The 17,049-nt window shown below is 44.4% G+C and overlaps 1 protein-coding gene across 3 annotated transcripts in view; it reads right to left on the bottom strand.

The window, feature by feature from the left end:
• Positions 1-663: 663 nt before the first annotated feature.
• ICE1 (interactor of little elongation complex ELL subunit 1) overlaps positions 664-17,049 on the bottom strand; it is a 36,658-nt gene continuing 20,272 nt past the window's right edge. For 2 of the 3 annotated variants that reach the window (XM_082234133.1, XM_082234134.1), the window contains 7 exons: positions 10,953-15,467; positions 8,241-8,409; positions 6,465-6,625; positions 5,614-5,804; positions 4,620-4,726; positions 2,610-2,708; positions 664-1,903 (listed from right to left, as the gene is read on the bottom strand). In XM_082234133.1, the coding sequence (XP_082090259.1) occupies positions 1,707-1,903; positions 2,610-2,708; positions 4,620-4,726; positions 5,614-5,804; positions 6,465-6,625; positions 8,241-8,409; positions 10,953-15,467 (5,439 nt within the window). In that variant the 3' untranslated portion in view covers positions 664-1,706. Of the gene's footprint in view, positions 1,904-2,609; positions 2,709-4,619; positions 4,727-5,613; positions 5,805-6,464; positions 6,626-8,240; positions 8,410-10,550; positions 10,592-10,952; positions 15,468-17,049 lie in introns of those variants that run through there. The other variant, XM_082234135.1, reaches the window with a different exon arrangement.

The raw sequence follows: 17,049 nt of genomic DNA on the forward strand, positions 1-17,049 counted from the left end.
GTTCTTAACCTGAAGCACCGCTTTAGCTAATGGGGCCTCCTGCTGCCGCCGTGCCGCCGGAGCATGATTTCTGTTCTCATCCTGAAGCAAAGTTCTTAACCTGAAGCACTATTTCTGGGTTAGTGGAGTCTGTAACCTGAAGCGTATGTAACCTGAGGTAACACTGTAGTCCAGCCCACCACATGGTCTGAGGGACAGTGGACCGGCCCACAGCTGAAAAAGGTTGCTGACCCCTGCTCTGGAGTGTGCTGTTACAAATGGAGCCAGTCCTTTTAACTTCCCTCCATCTGTTTCAGCATCCAGCCAAGCTGTTTCTATTTGCGAAAGTGTTTGCTAATTGCTGATATTTTAACGCTGTGGTTAAAATCTGCATTGCAGTGGAGTTAGATTTGATGGCTTTAACTTCTAATGATTGAAGGCTTGCTTTAAACATTTTAGCTGTTTTACAACTGGGCGAGTTTCAGATGCTCTGAGTAGTTAGAAAAGCAAAGAATGAGTCTTTTTAAAAATAAATTATTGATATCCTTATCATAATCAACCAACATTGAGGCAAAACTTAAAAACAATACATATTTTCAGCGTGCATGGGAGTGTCAAATGCAAAACAAACAATCTAAATAGCCACTTCAATTACATTTTGACACTTATGCAAATATTCATCTGTTAAATGTACAAATAATATTTATTAGAAAAAAATTATACAGACATGTAAAAAATAATCTGAAAACAAGTGAAACTACATTAGATGTTTATACAATTTCAAGGTTTTTAATTATTATTTTAAACTCCAGTTTCTATATATATGTAGTAAAATTCCCAAAGCGGAACAACATGAAATGTGAAACACATTATATGAATATACCATATATACACATTCTCACAGAGAAAGCATCTCATTTTTCTATATACTGTAGATATTGTGTACAGAACTCAAACCATGCTTCAGTTAAATTCATTAAAATTGAAAGGCCTACTAGCATGAATAAAGGACATGATTTGATCGAAAATCTTCTCTTTTCCTTTTGAGGCAAATTGACAAATTTAGGGAGTAGACAAATCAGTTTTGAAAGTGGCCAGAGAGTTATCACTTCTCATTATGTGCATTTATTTGTTTTGCTCCACTGTCATCTCTGGTCAAAAAGACGCACTTGATTTAGAAACAATACCTCAAATCTACAAAACCTGTTTACAGATGCAGGCTTCACATCATGAGAAGGAATCCTTCTTTAAAAGTGCCTTAAGCTTTGCAGAGACTAGTGAACAAAGAAGCAAAACAAATGTTTTTTTAAAAGTTCGTTTCATCCACATTTCCAGTGAAAGTTGTTTGGAGAACATTTGGCATAACTAAAAAGAGACTTTGTAGTCTCGGGAATTCACTTCTTGCAAGACCGTTTGCAAGAGAACACTTCTATTTGCATAGATGAACATTCCCCCGCTCCCTGCCCGATTTAAAGAGCTAGTAAGACAATCTATTGTCTTCTTGTGGCATTTAAGGCAATGCTCAATAGCTTATTGTTTCTACTGCCACACAAAGTACTTCAGGCTACATTGAACAAAGATGTCCTCAGGACATCTCAACAAGAGTTTATGTTTTCTGCCAGCCTCCAAGGAGGGAGGTTCATGACTCTTCCCATCTGAAGGAGGTTATTTCAGATGGCATTGCCACATTTTCCTGTATGGTAAAAAAAAGCCGTCCTCCAGGAACTTTATGAGCAGCCTTCGGTTCTCCCAGCACACTTCAGTAGACTGCGGACTTCTGCTACGCCGCTCGTGACAGCAGGAGGTAGGCTCTTCGCATTGACTGCTTCCCAAGCTTGGATGGCCTCCAAGATTTTAGGTGGATTGCTAGGACCCAACTCGCAAAGCGCATATGCTGCTGCCAACTGGACGCCCCAGGCCACATCTGCAAAGATGGGAAAGAGAACCATTAATAATGTCCTTGACCAAAAGCCATTCAGGGTTGTGAAAGGAACACAGTCAACTCAGTGGAATATGGCACTTTCTTCTGGCATCCTGGTCTCTTAAGCATTTGCGTTTCCCAGGTCAAACTCGCTTTTCAATTTCCCCTCACACAGAAGCTGGGCTTCACTGCCTCTAGAGAGATTATTATTTTTATATAGGAAGCAGTATAAAGGTAAAGGGACCCCTGACCATTAGGTCCAGTTGTGACCGACTCTGGGGTTGCGGCGCTCATCTCGCTTTACTGGCCGAGAGATCCGGTGTACAGCTTCCGGGTCATGTGGCCAGCATGACTAAGCCGCTTCTGGAGAACCAGAGCAGCACACGGAAACGCCGTTTACCTTCCCGCCAGAGCGGTACCTATTTATCTACTTGCACTTTGAGGTGCTTTCGAACTGCTAGGTTGGCAGGAGCAGGGACTGAGCAACGGGAGCTCACCCCATCGCGGGGATTCGAACCGCTGACCTTCTGATCGGCAAGTCATAGGCTCTGTGGTTTAACCCACAGCGCCACCCGCGTCCCTAGGAAGCAGTATAGAAATGGTCTAAATAAGCAGAACGCCCACGAATGTTCCTGGGCGTCTCCTTAGCACAGGGCAATAGCTGTCAGATGCTTCACCGCATTACAGTACAGGGCAGAATGGTTGTTACCTTTCTCTTTGGCATGCTGGAGAAAGACCCCAATAACGGAACTGATGTTTTCGACCGCAGAAAAAAATCCTTCTCTCAGTCCTATTTGGCCTAGGCGACCTGTGAAGAATCAACAGAAAGGGGTGATTGTTATGTAAAGTACTTTAGAGTGTGGGGGGCTGGGGGGCACTGACATAACTCCATACGAAAAAGAATGAGGATGAAGCAAGGCTAGAAAATCTCTTCTGCCCCACCATTGGACATTTAGCTGCTGCATGGAGGAGCTTAAAGTGATCGTCTTTGTCCTGCTGAAGGAAGCGAAGATCTCCTGGCACTTTATAAACAAGGAACTTGCATAATGTAAGGGAATGGGTAAGAGTCAGATCCTGGACATATTATTTGGTTCTGATACGGCAGCAAGCGTGAGAGAGTTGTGGAGGGCACAGCTAAGAAGACAGCAGAAGGGAGACAAAGAAGGAAGAGCAAAGACAGCCAAATCCACGTCTATTAATTAGTCCTTCTGCCCTCTGACTCCAAGAAGCATGTTGCCATTCAGCCAGAGATAAAATGGATACAGGACGCTGCAGAGATTAATAATAATAATAATAATAATAATAATAATAATAATAATAATAATAACAGAGTTGTTCTGCCAGGCCTTTGGTCAGGGCGCAGCCTGACTCCCTCCTCTGGCAACCGGCACAGAATTTTTCTTAATTGGTTGCCATCAATTTGACTTAATTAATTTTTATAATGAAATATTTTTAGATTGTGTGACTATTTGACTGTTTGATTATTTGATTGTTGTTAGCCGCCCTGAGCCCGGCTTCGGCTGGGGAGGGCGGGATATAAATAAAATTTATTATTATTATTTAATAATAATAATAATAATAATAATAATAATTTATACCCCGCCCATCTGGCTGGGTTTCCCCAGCCACTCTGGGCGGCTCTCAACAGAATATTAAAAACACAATAAAACATCAAACATTAAAAGCTTCCCTAAACAGGGCTGCCTTCAGATGTCTTCTAGAAGTCAGGTAGTTGTTTATTTTCCTTGACATCTGATGGGAGGGTGTTCCACAGGGTGGGTGCCACTACCGAGAAGGTCCTCTGCCTGGTTCCCTGTAACCTCACTTCTCGCAGGGAGGGAACCGCCAGAAGGCCCTTGGCGCTGGACCTCAGTGTCTGGACTGAGCAATGGGGGTGGAGATGCTCCTTCAGGTATACTGGGCTGAGGCCGTTTAGCTTTAAATATCAGCACCAACACTTTGAATTGTACTCGGAAATGTACTGGGAGCCAATGTAGGTCTTTCAGGACCGGTGTTATGTGGTCTCAGCGGCCACTCCCAGTCACCAGTCTAGCTGCCGCATTCTGGATTAATTGTAGTTTACGGGTTAAAGGTACTGTACTTTTTCATGTATAAGACGAGGTGTTTTTTTGCTAAAGCAATGTCCTGAATTGGGGCTGGTCTTATACACAGTTAGCGCATTGTTGGGACGGGCGATTGGTTGCTGCTGCGAGCATGATCTCGTCAGCTGAGATTGGTGGTTGCGGCAAAGGCTGCTGCTGCAGTAATTGTGTGTGGGATTGGGACGTCTGCTGTTGGTGAGCGGGATAGGTTGTCTCGGCAACACGTGCGCTAGCAACCATTGGTCTGGCGGGTGAGTGAATTTTGGCCCCTGAAAAGCTCATCAACTCTAGGCAATCCTCCATTTTCTTAATTTTGAGTCCCCCAAAATAGGCGGCGTGTTATACACGGAAAAATATGGCATATGCAACTACGTGGTCTGCAGTCTTATTTTTGGGGTGGGATGTGGGGAGAGATGCCAACAACCCTCTCCTATTAGTTCTCAAGAGACTGCAGCCAGAATGTAAAAGCCATCACCACCGCAAGTTACTGGCTCCTTTTATTCATGCACACAGACGTGGACTAAGTGGGGATATCAATGTCTCCAGCAGACAAATGGAAAGAGTATTCCAACAAGCCTGGTAGCCACAGAGAAAGTGCTGCAGGAGTGCATACTCACCAATCAGTCTGAGCACTGTTGCTACAATTATATCAGAAGGGGAAGATACGTTGCCATTGCCCTTTCTATTCTTTATCCACTTATCCATGATAGGCCAGAGTTCTTTGCTGTGGAACGAAGCGGACAATGAGTACATATGTGCTGACTGCCTCCCTTTTTGCCTTTTGAAACCAGCTTGACCTGCCAGACCTACATCACACTCCTTTGGAATGAAAAACCTCCAAATGCTTTCGATTTGAGAAAACATATTACCATATTTTCGCCCCATAGGGCGCACCGGCCCATAGGCCACACCTAGTTTTTTGGGGGGAAAATAAAGGAAAAAAAATTATTTCCCCCCCAGGTGCGGGGCTGGGGTGGGGGAAGCCCGAGCTTCCCCCGACCCCAGCCCCCAGAACAGGCTGCTATCCGCAAGCTGTGGGAGAGCTGCGCGAAGCCCGAAGCCTGGGGCGTGCTGAGCTCAGTGCGCCCCAAGCTTCTGGGTGCAGGCAAGCTCTCTGCAAGCCGTGGGAAAGCTGCACAACTTCACGCAGCTCTCCCACGGCTAGCAGAGAGCTGCGTGAAGCCCGAAGCCTGGGGTGTGCTGAGCTCAGCGAGCCCCAGGCTTTGGGGTGCAGGCAGCTCTCCGCAAGCCGTGGGAGAGCTGCGCGAAGTCACGCAGCTCTCCCACAGCTTGCGGATAGCTTCCTGAAGCCTGGAGAGCAAGAGGGGTCAGTGCGCACCGACCCCCCTCGCTCTCCAGGCTTCAGCGAAAGCCTGCATTCGCCCCATAGGATGCACACACATTTCCCCTTCATTTTTGGAGGGGAAAAAGTGTGTCCTATAGGGCGAAAAATACGGTAAGTTGCAGTAACAGCAGAACAACAAGGTTGGCTTAGCAACAGCCGCTCCCCGCAAGCGTATTAGAGGAAACAGCCTATGGTGAATGGATGAGCCAGGCTGCACACCTTTATTTTAATGATTAAGTACAATAAACAACAAAGACTCGTAATACCTTATGATATGATCGTGGGTCCAGCGCCACTTTTGATGTGAGCACAGCAGATCGACAGCAAACACATATTCCCATGTGCTCTCTTTCAGGTCTTCTCCAAATTGCTCACTGAGCTGAAATTCCATCTGTGGACACAACTGTATGGCCAAAAGCAGGCTAGAGACCATCATGCCAACATCTGCTGGTGCATTCTGGAAAAATGAATGAATGCTGATTTTGTTCTCAAACATTCTACCCACAAGACCTTATAGAGATGGCTAAAGATTAGTGAGACCACTGCTCACAAAATGGTGGCGCAGATGAACAACCAGTCCCAAAATGGAGCAGAATTGGGTATAATCAGCTGGCTATCACTGACATCACATTCCAACTGCTATCAAATCCATCTTTGCCTTTGGAAACTGCTAAATTCTTTGCCGCTGCATTTTCCTTGTGCCAAGGAGTTCCACGGTTCTGATTTCCTCTCATCCGCAGGCTCTAAGTGGAGAACATGTTGTCTTTTATATTTCCCCCTTTTTACTACCCAACATGCTTATAAAAGTATTTTTTTACCCACCTCACAGTGAAAATGGCAATATTATAAGTAGTGTTTTTTTCAGTAGTTTTATTTGGCTCAGATTTGGTTCAGCGGCATGTGAAACTGCCCCCCCCCCAAAAAAAATCAAACCCACTTTCTTCAAAGTGATGCCCAGCTCTTCAGAAAGCAGCATTTGATTAATAGATAACACAATAAATAGGCACACTGGCCCTTTCTTATGCCTCTGTGAAAAGTGAGATTCTGCTCTTGTGAAATCAACAACCAACTCTCTTCTGGACAAACGCAAAAAAGGGATCCTGTCAAATGCTCATACCTCTTCCCAATTCAGGTAAGTTCTCAGACATTTCAGCACCTCCCCTCTTGCACGCTGCCTGGCAACCAACTGGATAGCTTTGCTGATCACACCTTCCGAGGCAAAGATCTCATCCCACATGTTTGCAATAAACAAAGTTAGTATGGCCGACTTGGGAAAATCTGGCAGGGAGAAATTAAAATAAGAAAGGAAAACCCTTTAGGCTAGACAATAATCAATATGTATATATATATTACAAGTTGGACTTGAAGCAAAATGTTGCATTCCCTCCTCTTGGAATACTATATAAGCAGTGAGGGGCTAAATCTTTCCCCCTTTCCATGTCCCTTTTCCAGTTTACGCTCAATTCTCTCTCTCAATATCTCTCTCTCTCTCTCTCTCTCTCTCTCTCTCTCTCGGAGACCACTGAGCATGCTCAGTATATTAATCACGCCTCCATACCAGCTAAATGTGTCTCCTGCACATACTCACAAAATTATCTATTTAGATCTAAGGAGCTTAGGCTCTCCTCAAGCAGCCATACCCTAAAAGTAGCACCAAGGATTTAGGCTGCAATCCTAACCCCTGGGTGGCAGTGGTGGGACTTGTTTCTTATTCTACTCTATTTACAAAAACAGACGTTAGATACAGTGGTACCTCAGGATGCGAATGGGATACGTTCGGGAGCCCCGTTCGCACCCTGAACAGAACGTAAGATGCATCCGCGCGCCCGCAGCCATGAGCAGCGAAACCCAGAAGTAACACGAGGTATGACTGTACTGCTGTATGATAAATATATATACATATATCACTGCAGTTTACGATATGAAAACATAAAGCCAAGCTACAACATCATAGGATGTTAAAAACAAGTTGAAAGCAAAAAGAAATTAAAAGCAAACATCCAAAAACTTTATTGCCTGCATAGGCGGCTGGTGGTGCTAGGGTAGAATAGGCAGCCAGGAAGGGAGAGAGGGAACACTCCCAGGTTGGCATAGTGAAGAGACCCTGATAGAGCCCACTGAGATCACCATGGCTGTGCTGACTTAGGATCCAGTGGGTCCAGTGGGTGGGCCTCTACCTCCAGGGCAGTTTACAATCTTTCATTTAAAAACAAAAACACAAATATGTAAAACCACAAATCATTTTGTTTCCCCTGCATTTGTGTATGCTGATGCCTGGATGCTTACAGTATATTCCGATTCAGGTTTTTAATATGCTTGTGTATTTTTGTTCTGGCTTGCGAATCACTTCGGGACTTTTTGTAGCGGGAAGCAATGTATATATATATATATATTTAACAAATCCAACCTAACCTCAATGCAGTAGATCAAGCCCTTCCGCTAGGGAGGAAGCCCCAGGCATGAATAAGGTCCTCTGCATTAGTTCTTTATCCTGCAGACGCCCAGTCCACGCAATTATTCCCCATTTTGTTTCTTAATGGAGGGCAGGAAATCACACAGACCAGGCCCGCTGCCCAGTTCGCCAGTTGCGTGGAGGGTGTGGTTTGCAGTGGAGGCTGCGTCACAGAGGAGAGGGGATTGCACCACTTCTTCTCCATAATACCGCAGCGTTGCTCTGACGGAAATGTATGAACCAGGCCTATGGATTGTTTAATCAGCCAACAACCCTGGTAAACAGACCTTTGCCAAAACAGTGAGTATACATTGATTTATTTCGTTAACGAATCGCTTCCCATGAAACATCTAAAAGCGATTAACATATCTGAGGAGGATTCAGCTGGAACATAACGCGTAAGATGCTTTCTGCTGTAAAAAAGACAAAGACAGATCATACCTTCCTTAAGAAGACTGTAGCAAAACAGGCGTGCTTTTTCAAGGTCTCCCAGCTGCCGGCATATTCCAACATACACCCTGCAGAGGGCCTGAATGTGATTGTGGCCCAAGGTCATCTTCTGCTTCTTCAGTTTCTTCAGAATAGTCTGTAATGCTGTCTCGGCTAAGTGCTGTAACATGCAAAATGGTATTTTCCATTGAGGATATTTCAACATGCATAATATACCTTATTATCAGAAAATAATATACTTCTGTCCTTGAACAGAAATGCTGATGATCTTCAGAGCTACTTCTTTATCAGATACAGGTGATAAATTAGAGAAGAACAGAATTGTCCAAGCAAGGACAAGGACAAACATGTTTTAAAACCACTGGAAAAGTGCACTCGTGGCAGTTTGCAGCTGAAACTGGTAAGCTGCAAAGGTTAAAAACACAGAAAACCAGCAACTAAACACCACAATAATAGGAGCAAAGGACTAAACGCATGGCAGGTACAAGAAGTAACAGCAGAGTAAATGTTCTTTTAATGAGCCATCTGAAACATTATATGAAAGAAGACCAATTGGCCATTCCACATGCAGGCCAATGTAGGTCAAGTTCTGATACAACCTCTGCCAGTGATGTGTGTAAAGGAATCTATGGGGAGGTGTCATAAGCAGAGCACAAGCAATGCATGCAGAAGATCCAATCCCTATCACCTCCAGTGAAAAAGGATCTCTGCCAGATTCTGAGATAACTTCACATTTGTGCACAACTGTCACCTTAAAAAGTTTGAAAGACCTGGAATCCATGCAGGGCATTTTTGAAGGCCTTAATTAATACCAATATAAGGTTGAAGATGTGCTAGGGCATAAGTTGGGAGCCAGCACCGCTGAACAGTGGCTGGGTGGATATCTTCCTGGCTTCTTATCCTATCCAGACATCCAAACACAAATGAGAAACACTCTCAGAAAAAAATATCCTGAAAATAGGTTGACAGCACAATTTTGGCAGTGGACCTTGTGCTGAATCTTTCCCCTCAAATCTTCCCATGGTCTTTCTTTTTTGGGGGGAGGGGGGGTAAAAGCACTCTTGGATGGAGAGACCACAAGTTCCCTCATCCTGAAAGATGCAGTAACAGTGAATCTTACCACCTGCGGGAGCTTCCAGTGAGATTAATTTCAGGTCTGACCCTAAGCAACTGGGGAAAGCATGTTTAGAGAAACACCAAATGAGTATTGATAGAAAATGCGTTGCCAAACTTTGTTGTCGGTTAACTCTTCTTTGGCTTAGCATTTATGTACTGAAGCCTGGATCAAGGTTTCCTTTTCTTGACCTATTTTTAGGGTAATATCAAATTTATTCTGTGTTTGTTAAACTGTTGACTTTTGAATTTACTGACATGCTCTGTATTCCGCACATTTGTATTTTGATGTTTTGAATGTTTGCTGCAAGCGGCTTTGGCTGCAGCTGATTGTGGAAAAGCAGCATATATGTAAACTCAAACAAACAAACAGGAACTTGGGAAGGTGATCACTCCAGAAGCATGCTGCCACTTAAAAAACTGGCCATCACGAACTGGCTCTTAGTCAATGAAGTGGATCCCAAAGAGCTCAACAACTCCACCAAATGAATAAACTATCAGACAAGTTGAAGTGTTTCAGAAATGTCTCCATACAATTTTAGAGCCCAAGCGTTCATCTAAGGCAGGGATAGATTCACCTGAACCAGGCTTACACAACATGTGACCCACAGCCTTCCTCTTTGTGCGGTCCAAGGCACCAATGTTCCTGGGTGTTTGGAGCAGGGAGGGTCACAAGATTTACAGATCTGATGACCGAGTTAAGATGGTTTCCCTACTCCCTCCACAAGTTCCGCCTTATTACAGACATCCAGATAGAACTTGGATGTGGAACTGTTCAATGCATTTAGATCACAGTGCAATCTGCTTTCAGAAGCCTTTGTAAACCAAGACCTGTGAAACACAAAACTAAAGGACAGGACTCTCACTTGGGGGGGGTGGGTCTGCAGGTCAAGTGGAGTGGGGCGAAAATACAGGGGTCTTAAACACACAGCACATTCTTTATTACCAGCCAAAGCCCATATTGCCCCTCACAAGGACCCCCTCTGGTGCACATCTGATTTCGGGGGATGACTGCACCCCCATCACCCCAGCAGAAGATGTTGCTGTATTTTTATGGTGTTTAAGGGGGGGTAACAGTTCCTCTGCTCTGAATGCTAATGCCGAGATTAGCACTTCAGCCTGCAGATTCTCATATACAACAGGCTCAATAGAGACAACTGTGAGCAAAGTCCTTGTGCACTTGCTCACCTGTGGAAGAGACGAGCCGGGATGGGTGGCGGTTGCAGCAGCTAAGTTTGCAAGAAATGAGAGAGTGCAAAAAGTTTGAGAAACACGGGGGTAAATACAACATCAAAATCCCCATGGATATTAGCCATAAGGGACTGAAAAACCACCTTTTGGTCAAAAGTGTGTATCTGTGTGTGTGGGTGTGCATTAAGCCATGCAAATCCAGCTTTAACAAAACCAAGATACGAGTCAACATCCCCAATCAGCTTGGCAGAGAGGTGGGTTCAAATGGTCTCCTCTACGGCTTCTACCATCTTAACTACTATTCCAGAAGGTTTCACGCTCATTGTTTGGTTGTATGAGCTAAATCAGTTTACTGGTATTTTTTAAACAACAACAACAACAACAACAAGTGTAACTGACCTTCTTAGCAACGCCAAGTTCATAAACGGCTTCTTTCTCTTCATCTCTCATGGCTGGGAGCTTCGAGGTATTGCCCACCAAAACATGGCTACGGATAACAGGTAACAGGTCAAAACAGGCTTTGGAAACTTTCTCCAATGCTACCATCACAATGTTGCTATCGGAGTCATCGCTTCTCTTCGCAGCCACAAGCAACTGTGAATCGGCTTCACCGGTTAAGTGAGTACCACCCTCACTACTCAGATTGATGGTTTCCTCAGCAGGGCACCGTACGCCAGCATCTGGGACTCTAGCTGAAGGTTCCTCCTTGCAGACGTTTGATTTTGGCGACTTGGTATCTAGCCTTAGCCTTTTGGCATTCTTTGGCACAGTCACAGGTACTAAGGCCCTTTTCCCAGCGTAACACACATTGGAAGACAGTTGCTCTGCGTCCGGCTTGAAACTGCTCCCCGTTTTAACAAAAGCAGTGGACACAGAAGCAATTGCTTTAAAGCCACTGATCTGATGGACCGGCTGTGGGGCGTTCTTGCCATCTAGAGAAGACGACCTGCTCAGCTGAATGTTACCTTTCAGGATGCTGAGAGTTCTGGCTCGGGCGGATAGCTCTGGATACATGCTGTCCAAGATCTTCACCGAGTTTTCCTGGGGTACGGGTGGAGCAGTGCCGCCAACTGCCGATGGAGGAAGCCTGCCAGGCACCGGGAGGGCGTGCTTGGGAGTGGTGGCGCAAAACTGAAGAGGCGAAGACAGAGCCCTCTGACGCATCGGTGTGCCAGAAGGAGAAGGGGTGGTAAATGTAGCGGGAGACTTGCATTTGGGGATATCCAACAGCGGTGACCTTAGAGGAGGAGCTGGAGTTTCGCGTAAAGGAGAAACCATTCCATCAAGTGGGGAAGGCAAAGAAGACTGGCTAGACGATGTCATCAGTGGGGAGAGGGGCCTAACAGTTCTTGGGGGAGTAGGCATCAGAGGTGGGAGCAAGGGAGGTAATGGAGGGCCCATCTCTTCCCTAATTTTTGTCAGGGTTTTTGGAGGAGAATACACTGTAGGCGTGGAAGTATCTGCGTTGGCAAAAATGGTCTCAGTGAGCAGTGCTTGTCGGCTTTTCCTCTTCCCCTTGCAGCTAGGTATTCTCTGGAGAGGCCTAAGACCTGCCTCTGCTGAAACATTTATAGCGTCTGATGGTTCAAGCGCTTGTCCTGCTCCGTTATTTCCGTCAGATGCAAGAGCAGCGGGAGATTCCACTTCCTCAGACACTATTTTTTGTGGTTTAGAGCTAGAGCTGGAAGATTCGGAGGCAGGTGGTACGGAATGCCGGCTGGTTTGAGCAGCAAGAGTTTTCCCCTCGTTCTTTATATGGGTTTCCTTGTTGTGGGAGGCACTGGCGTCCTCATCAAGACAGACGGGTGTTAACTGGTTCTGCGTCAGGCTGGAGCTGCATCCCGAAGGGCTAAAGCGTCTTTCTTCCTCAGCACTTGCTTTCCCTTTAAAGAAATCTAACTGGGTTTCTGAGGTTTCTACACTAGTGCCACTGTCTTCTGAGTGTGGTGCAACTATATCACTATTAAATTCTGGATCACTTGCAGGAGACTTCCTGGAGAGAGATTTCCGGTCATGTGTTAGCCCTTGTCTCATCAATGAAACGACTGCTGAAATCCTTTGTTCTGCTTGCTTCTCTTCAGACTTCTCTATTGCTGCAAGAGATTCCGATTTGAAGGAGGTATTTTCATCGCTACACATCCGTCTTGTTGCGTATGAATGTTCCCATATCCCTTCCGTCACTTCAGCAACATGGGAGCCAGTGTCATGTGCTGCAGCCAGCATATATTTCGGGGATGCCTCTTCTGTTACATGGGACAGCTCCTGCTCACCACCCACATCTGCTCTGGACACTGCAAGCGTTGGTTGTGGTTTTGTGCAATTCACCTGCCTTAATGTGAAAACCTCTTCCTCTGGATAATCAAAGGTAGATAATTTCATAAGCATGATAGTACTTTCAGACACGGTCAGTTCATTCACCCCTTCAGATCTTGCGCCTCTGCTTGATATTGCATCAGTTTCTTTAGCTGTTGCTTCACTCAGATTAGGTTCTACCTCACAGTTTCTTGAAGGAATCCCTAACGTTTTATCAAGAGGAACAAGAAGCTTCTCATCACTTGGAACAGGTTCGCTCACTACAAAAATGTCTACAGTATTAACACTGTTCAGGCTCGATGCCTCAGCAGTTTGTGCTTTAGTGAGCTCCCCCCAACACATTATCTGGGATTCCCTGAGAGTTGGCTGTTCTCTGGCTTGTTCAATTTCCATTTCATGGAAACTGCAACAATCCAGGGACTTATTTTTGTCTACCTCAGAATCAAGAACCTTTGCCTCTTTACTTGTCAAGTCTTCTCCAGAATCATGATCCCTATGATCAGCATCTTCTTCTGTGCTTGGAGAGGAAGGGGTAATGTACCCTGGGACAGAGCTTTGGCCATTTCTGCTGAAGAGCTCATAACTGATTTCAATGTTGGACACAGTGACATTGGAGGGCTCTGCAGTGGACTTAGAACCAACTGTTGTAGTGACAGAGGAAGTTGTTTCTATAACTGCACTCTCTGCTTCTAATTCATCTTGAACAGACTGAGCAGGACCTTCATTTGTGTTCTGTTCTAATTCCACCCCGTTTGTTACAGAGCACTTGTAATTCGTTTCTGTCCCTTCCGCAGCATGCTTCATTTTATCAGATGAATTGCTTTCAGCATTCCAGATTGCCTTTTCTTGAGGTGGTGCATCATTTTTTCCATACTGCAAATCTTTAAAAATCAAACTGGGCTCCATATTTCTGTCACACAGAGTTCCAAGAGCAGATGTTTTTTCACTTCCTTCTTCTATGATAAACTGTGCAGTCTCAGTTTCTGTTATTTTCAGCGCTTCACTATCTTCCTTCTCAAGCCGTTCTGATGTCAGGCATATATCTTCCTCAACAGCCTCAGTGTGCTGAAAGTTAATTGAAACGCTATGCGTTTTAGACTTACACTCAGGTTTAATGCCTGCATTTTCAACATACCCTAGTTCTGAAGCACTTTCAGTGACATTCTCTGATTCAAAGAGTGTGTGTTTACTTTCAAGAGACCCCTCAGGACACACTTCAATACTAAATGCTTGTGCTGCTAACATAGGACTGCTTTGATAATCTGGCTCCTCTTGTAGCGATTTAACAGAATCTTTTTGGTCAATGTATTGTTCTAGTTCTACACATTCTTTTTTTACATCCATTGATTTGGGTTTCATTTTGCCTACAATGTTTTCATTTTCAACTTTCCGCTGGTCATCTTCTCCATGTTTAGTAGGCACAGAAGGGAGAGTGCTGCTTTCACCTATATGATACAATGAATTATTGCATCCATCACTTGCCACTGTAATATGAGAGTGGGACTTCAAGGTGTCAGCATTCCCTAGTTTATTCTCCCCATTTAATTCATATTGCTTGCCACATTCCTCTTCGCTCTTCACATTTTCTTCTACGCACTGTGATTTGATGGCTGCATCGGAGACATGAGAATCTTTTTCAAAGTCCTGTGTAAATGTTATCTCAGCATTTCGTTGCTGGAGCAGTGCCCTAGAACACTCCATTTCAGAGAGGAAATCATGGTTAACGAAATTCATTTTCTCTTCCGTTAATGCTTCATCACTGCTGCCAGAGCAAATCCCTTCAGTTGCATTTTGTTTGTCTGTTGTTGCAGATTCAGTGTGTTCTTCACCAATACAATTTGCTTTCTCAAAATTAAATTTAGACTGGATGTCACTGGGGCCATTCCCCATTCCTCCTCGCACATCATCAGAAACATCCTTAAAATTTTCAGGACCTATGAGCACATTTTCAGTAGCTAAAATGGACCCTTTGGTTTGCTGCTGAGTGCCACCTTTGGGTGTTTGAAGCCAATCACCTTCCACTGTCCCAATAAGCTCTTCCTTCTCTTCTTTCAAGAAGCTACTAGGCTCTTTGTGCACTTGGTCAATGCTGCTGCCAACGTCTTCTTTCATGGGCATTGACTCAGCTGTTTTTTCTTGACCTTGTGAGTTAGCCGATGGAGACGATAAAGCAGTTATCATGAGTTTGTCTTTCGCTTTCGTCATATTATCTAAGTTTTTGTTGACGTTTTCTGTACCGTGTGCTGCTGGTTCAATGGCTGTGTGTGCCTCCAAAAAGTCAGAATTCTCCTGCAGACGCTTCTCACTCTTTGATATGGCACCTCCCTCATTAGGATATACTGATGTTTCTGTCACAGGGTCGTGACACAGCGCTGACTCTTCTTCCGTCAATTTGCTAAGTCTTTCAGGCGACTCCTGAGAATTGCCATTTGTATTGTTTGCGCTAAAAGAGATGCATTTGCTCCGAGATTCTGCTGAATGATTCTCGTAAGAAATTTCAGCTTTTGGTTCATTTCCCCCCAAAATATTTTCAAGCATTTGCACATCCTGGTTCATTTCATCTTCATCACTGGAATCTGTTAAGTTTCCAAATAACGTATCCTTAAAGAGATAAATGAGAAGAATTAATAGAGTGCTCATAACAGTCCAAATGTTTTATGAACAGCCATTCAAGTTACAATGTTCATTACTTTTTTTCCCTTTCAAAAAACTGATACTGCTAAAGTCACATCGAAACAGATATGCACTAAAAGCATGACTGAGGTGTAGTTCTCAGTAAACTGGTAAACCTACTTCTGTGCTGTTCCACTTGACATCAGAGCTGCAGGTTTACATGATGGCATTCTCTTCAAAACCATGAAAACCAAACCGTAAACGTAAAGGGCCCCCTGACCATTAGGTCCAGTCGTGACCGACTCTGGGGTTGCGGCGCTGATCTCGCTTTACTGGCCAAGTGAGCCAGCGTACAGCTTCCAGGTCATGTGGCCACCATGATTAAGCCACTTCTGGAGAACCAGAGCAGCGCACGGAAACACCGTCTACCTTCCCGCCGGAGCGGTACCTATTGATCTACTTGCACTTTGACGTGCTTTCAAACTGCTAGGTTGGCAGGAGCAGGGACGGGGGCAACGGGAGCTCACCCCGTCGCGGGGATTCGAACCACCAACCTTATGATCGGCAAGTCCTAGGCTCTGTGGTTTAACCCACAGCGCCACCCGCGTTCCTTATAAACCAAACCATAGAGAGCTAGAAAACAGGAAGTAGTTCTTTCTGAGAAACACTTTTCTATTGAGGTTTCTTGCACAGAGGTTTTACCACTTCAATAAGAACTAAGACTAAGATAAACTAAAAAGTATCTATCAGAAACAAAGAGAGAGAGAGTTCCTTTTTACAGGGCTTAGCTGACTTGCAAAGGTTCATCTTAATCCATAAAAACATGAGTCATTTCACTATTTAAAAAGCAATGCTCAAAGTGACGCACAGTCAATAAAACCACAAAAATAGCAGCAGCCAGAAGCTGAAAATCCAGGTGTTCAGTATACAGTGGTACCTCGGTTTACGAACTTAATCTGTTTCGGAAGTCCGTTTTTACACCAAAGCATTCTTAAACCAAGGTGTGCTTTCCCATAGCAGCGGGGGACTAAAATTACAAATGGAACACACTCAACAGGAAGTGGAACCTGTTCTGCTTCCAAGGCAATGTTCACAAACCAAAACGCCTACTTCCAGGTTTGCAGCGTTCTATTTCCAAGTTGTTCATAAACTAAGCTGATCTTAAACCAAGGTACCACTGTATTCTAAAACCAAACTGTTTTTACCTAGCAATGGAACTAGCAGAGGGAAGAAGCTCCACAAGGATGGCAGCCTAACTGAAAAAGCTATCATTTTACACTTTAACAGTTCTTTACTTAAGGAAGTCGGGGAAGGAGAAAAAACAACAGCTCCCTATGACAGAGCCACTGCTCTCATGAATCACAACAGGAGCTGCCACCACATTTATTGTCTTAATTTATATCCCACTGTTTGACAATATGTTTAAGGAAGTTTTTCATATTTAATGCTGTATTGTTTTAAACACTTGATTGGGAGCAGCTTGATTGGGGAAACTCAGCCAGATGGGCGGGGTAGAAATAATAAATTATTATTATTATTGTTGTTGTTGTTGTTATTATTTTCCATTAAA

Source organism: Podarcis vaucheri (assembly GCF_965113315.1).
Source record: "Podarcis vaucheri genome assembly, chromosome: 8".
NCBI classification, from domain to species: Eukaryota; Metazoa; Chordata; class Lepidosauria; order Squamata; family Lacertidae; genus Podarcis; species Podarcis vaucheri.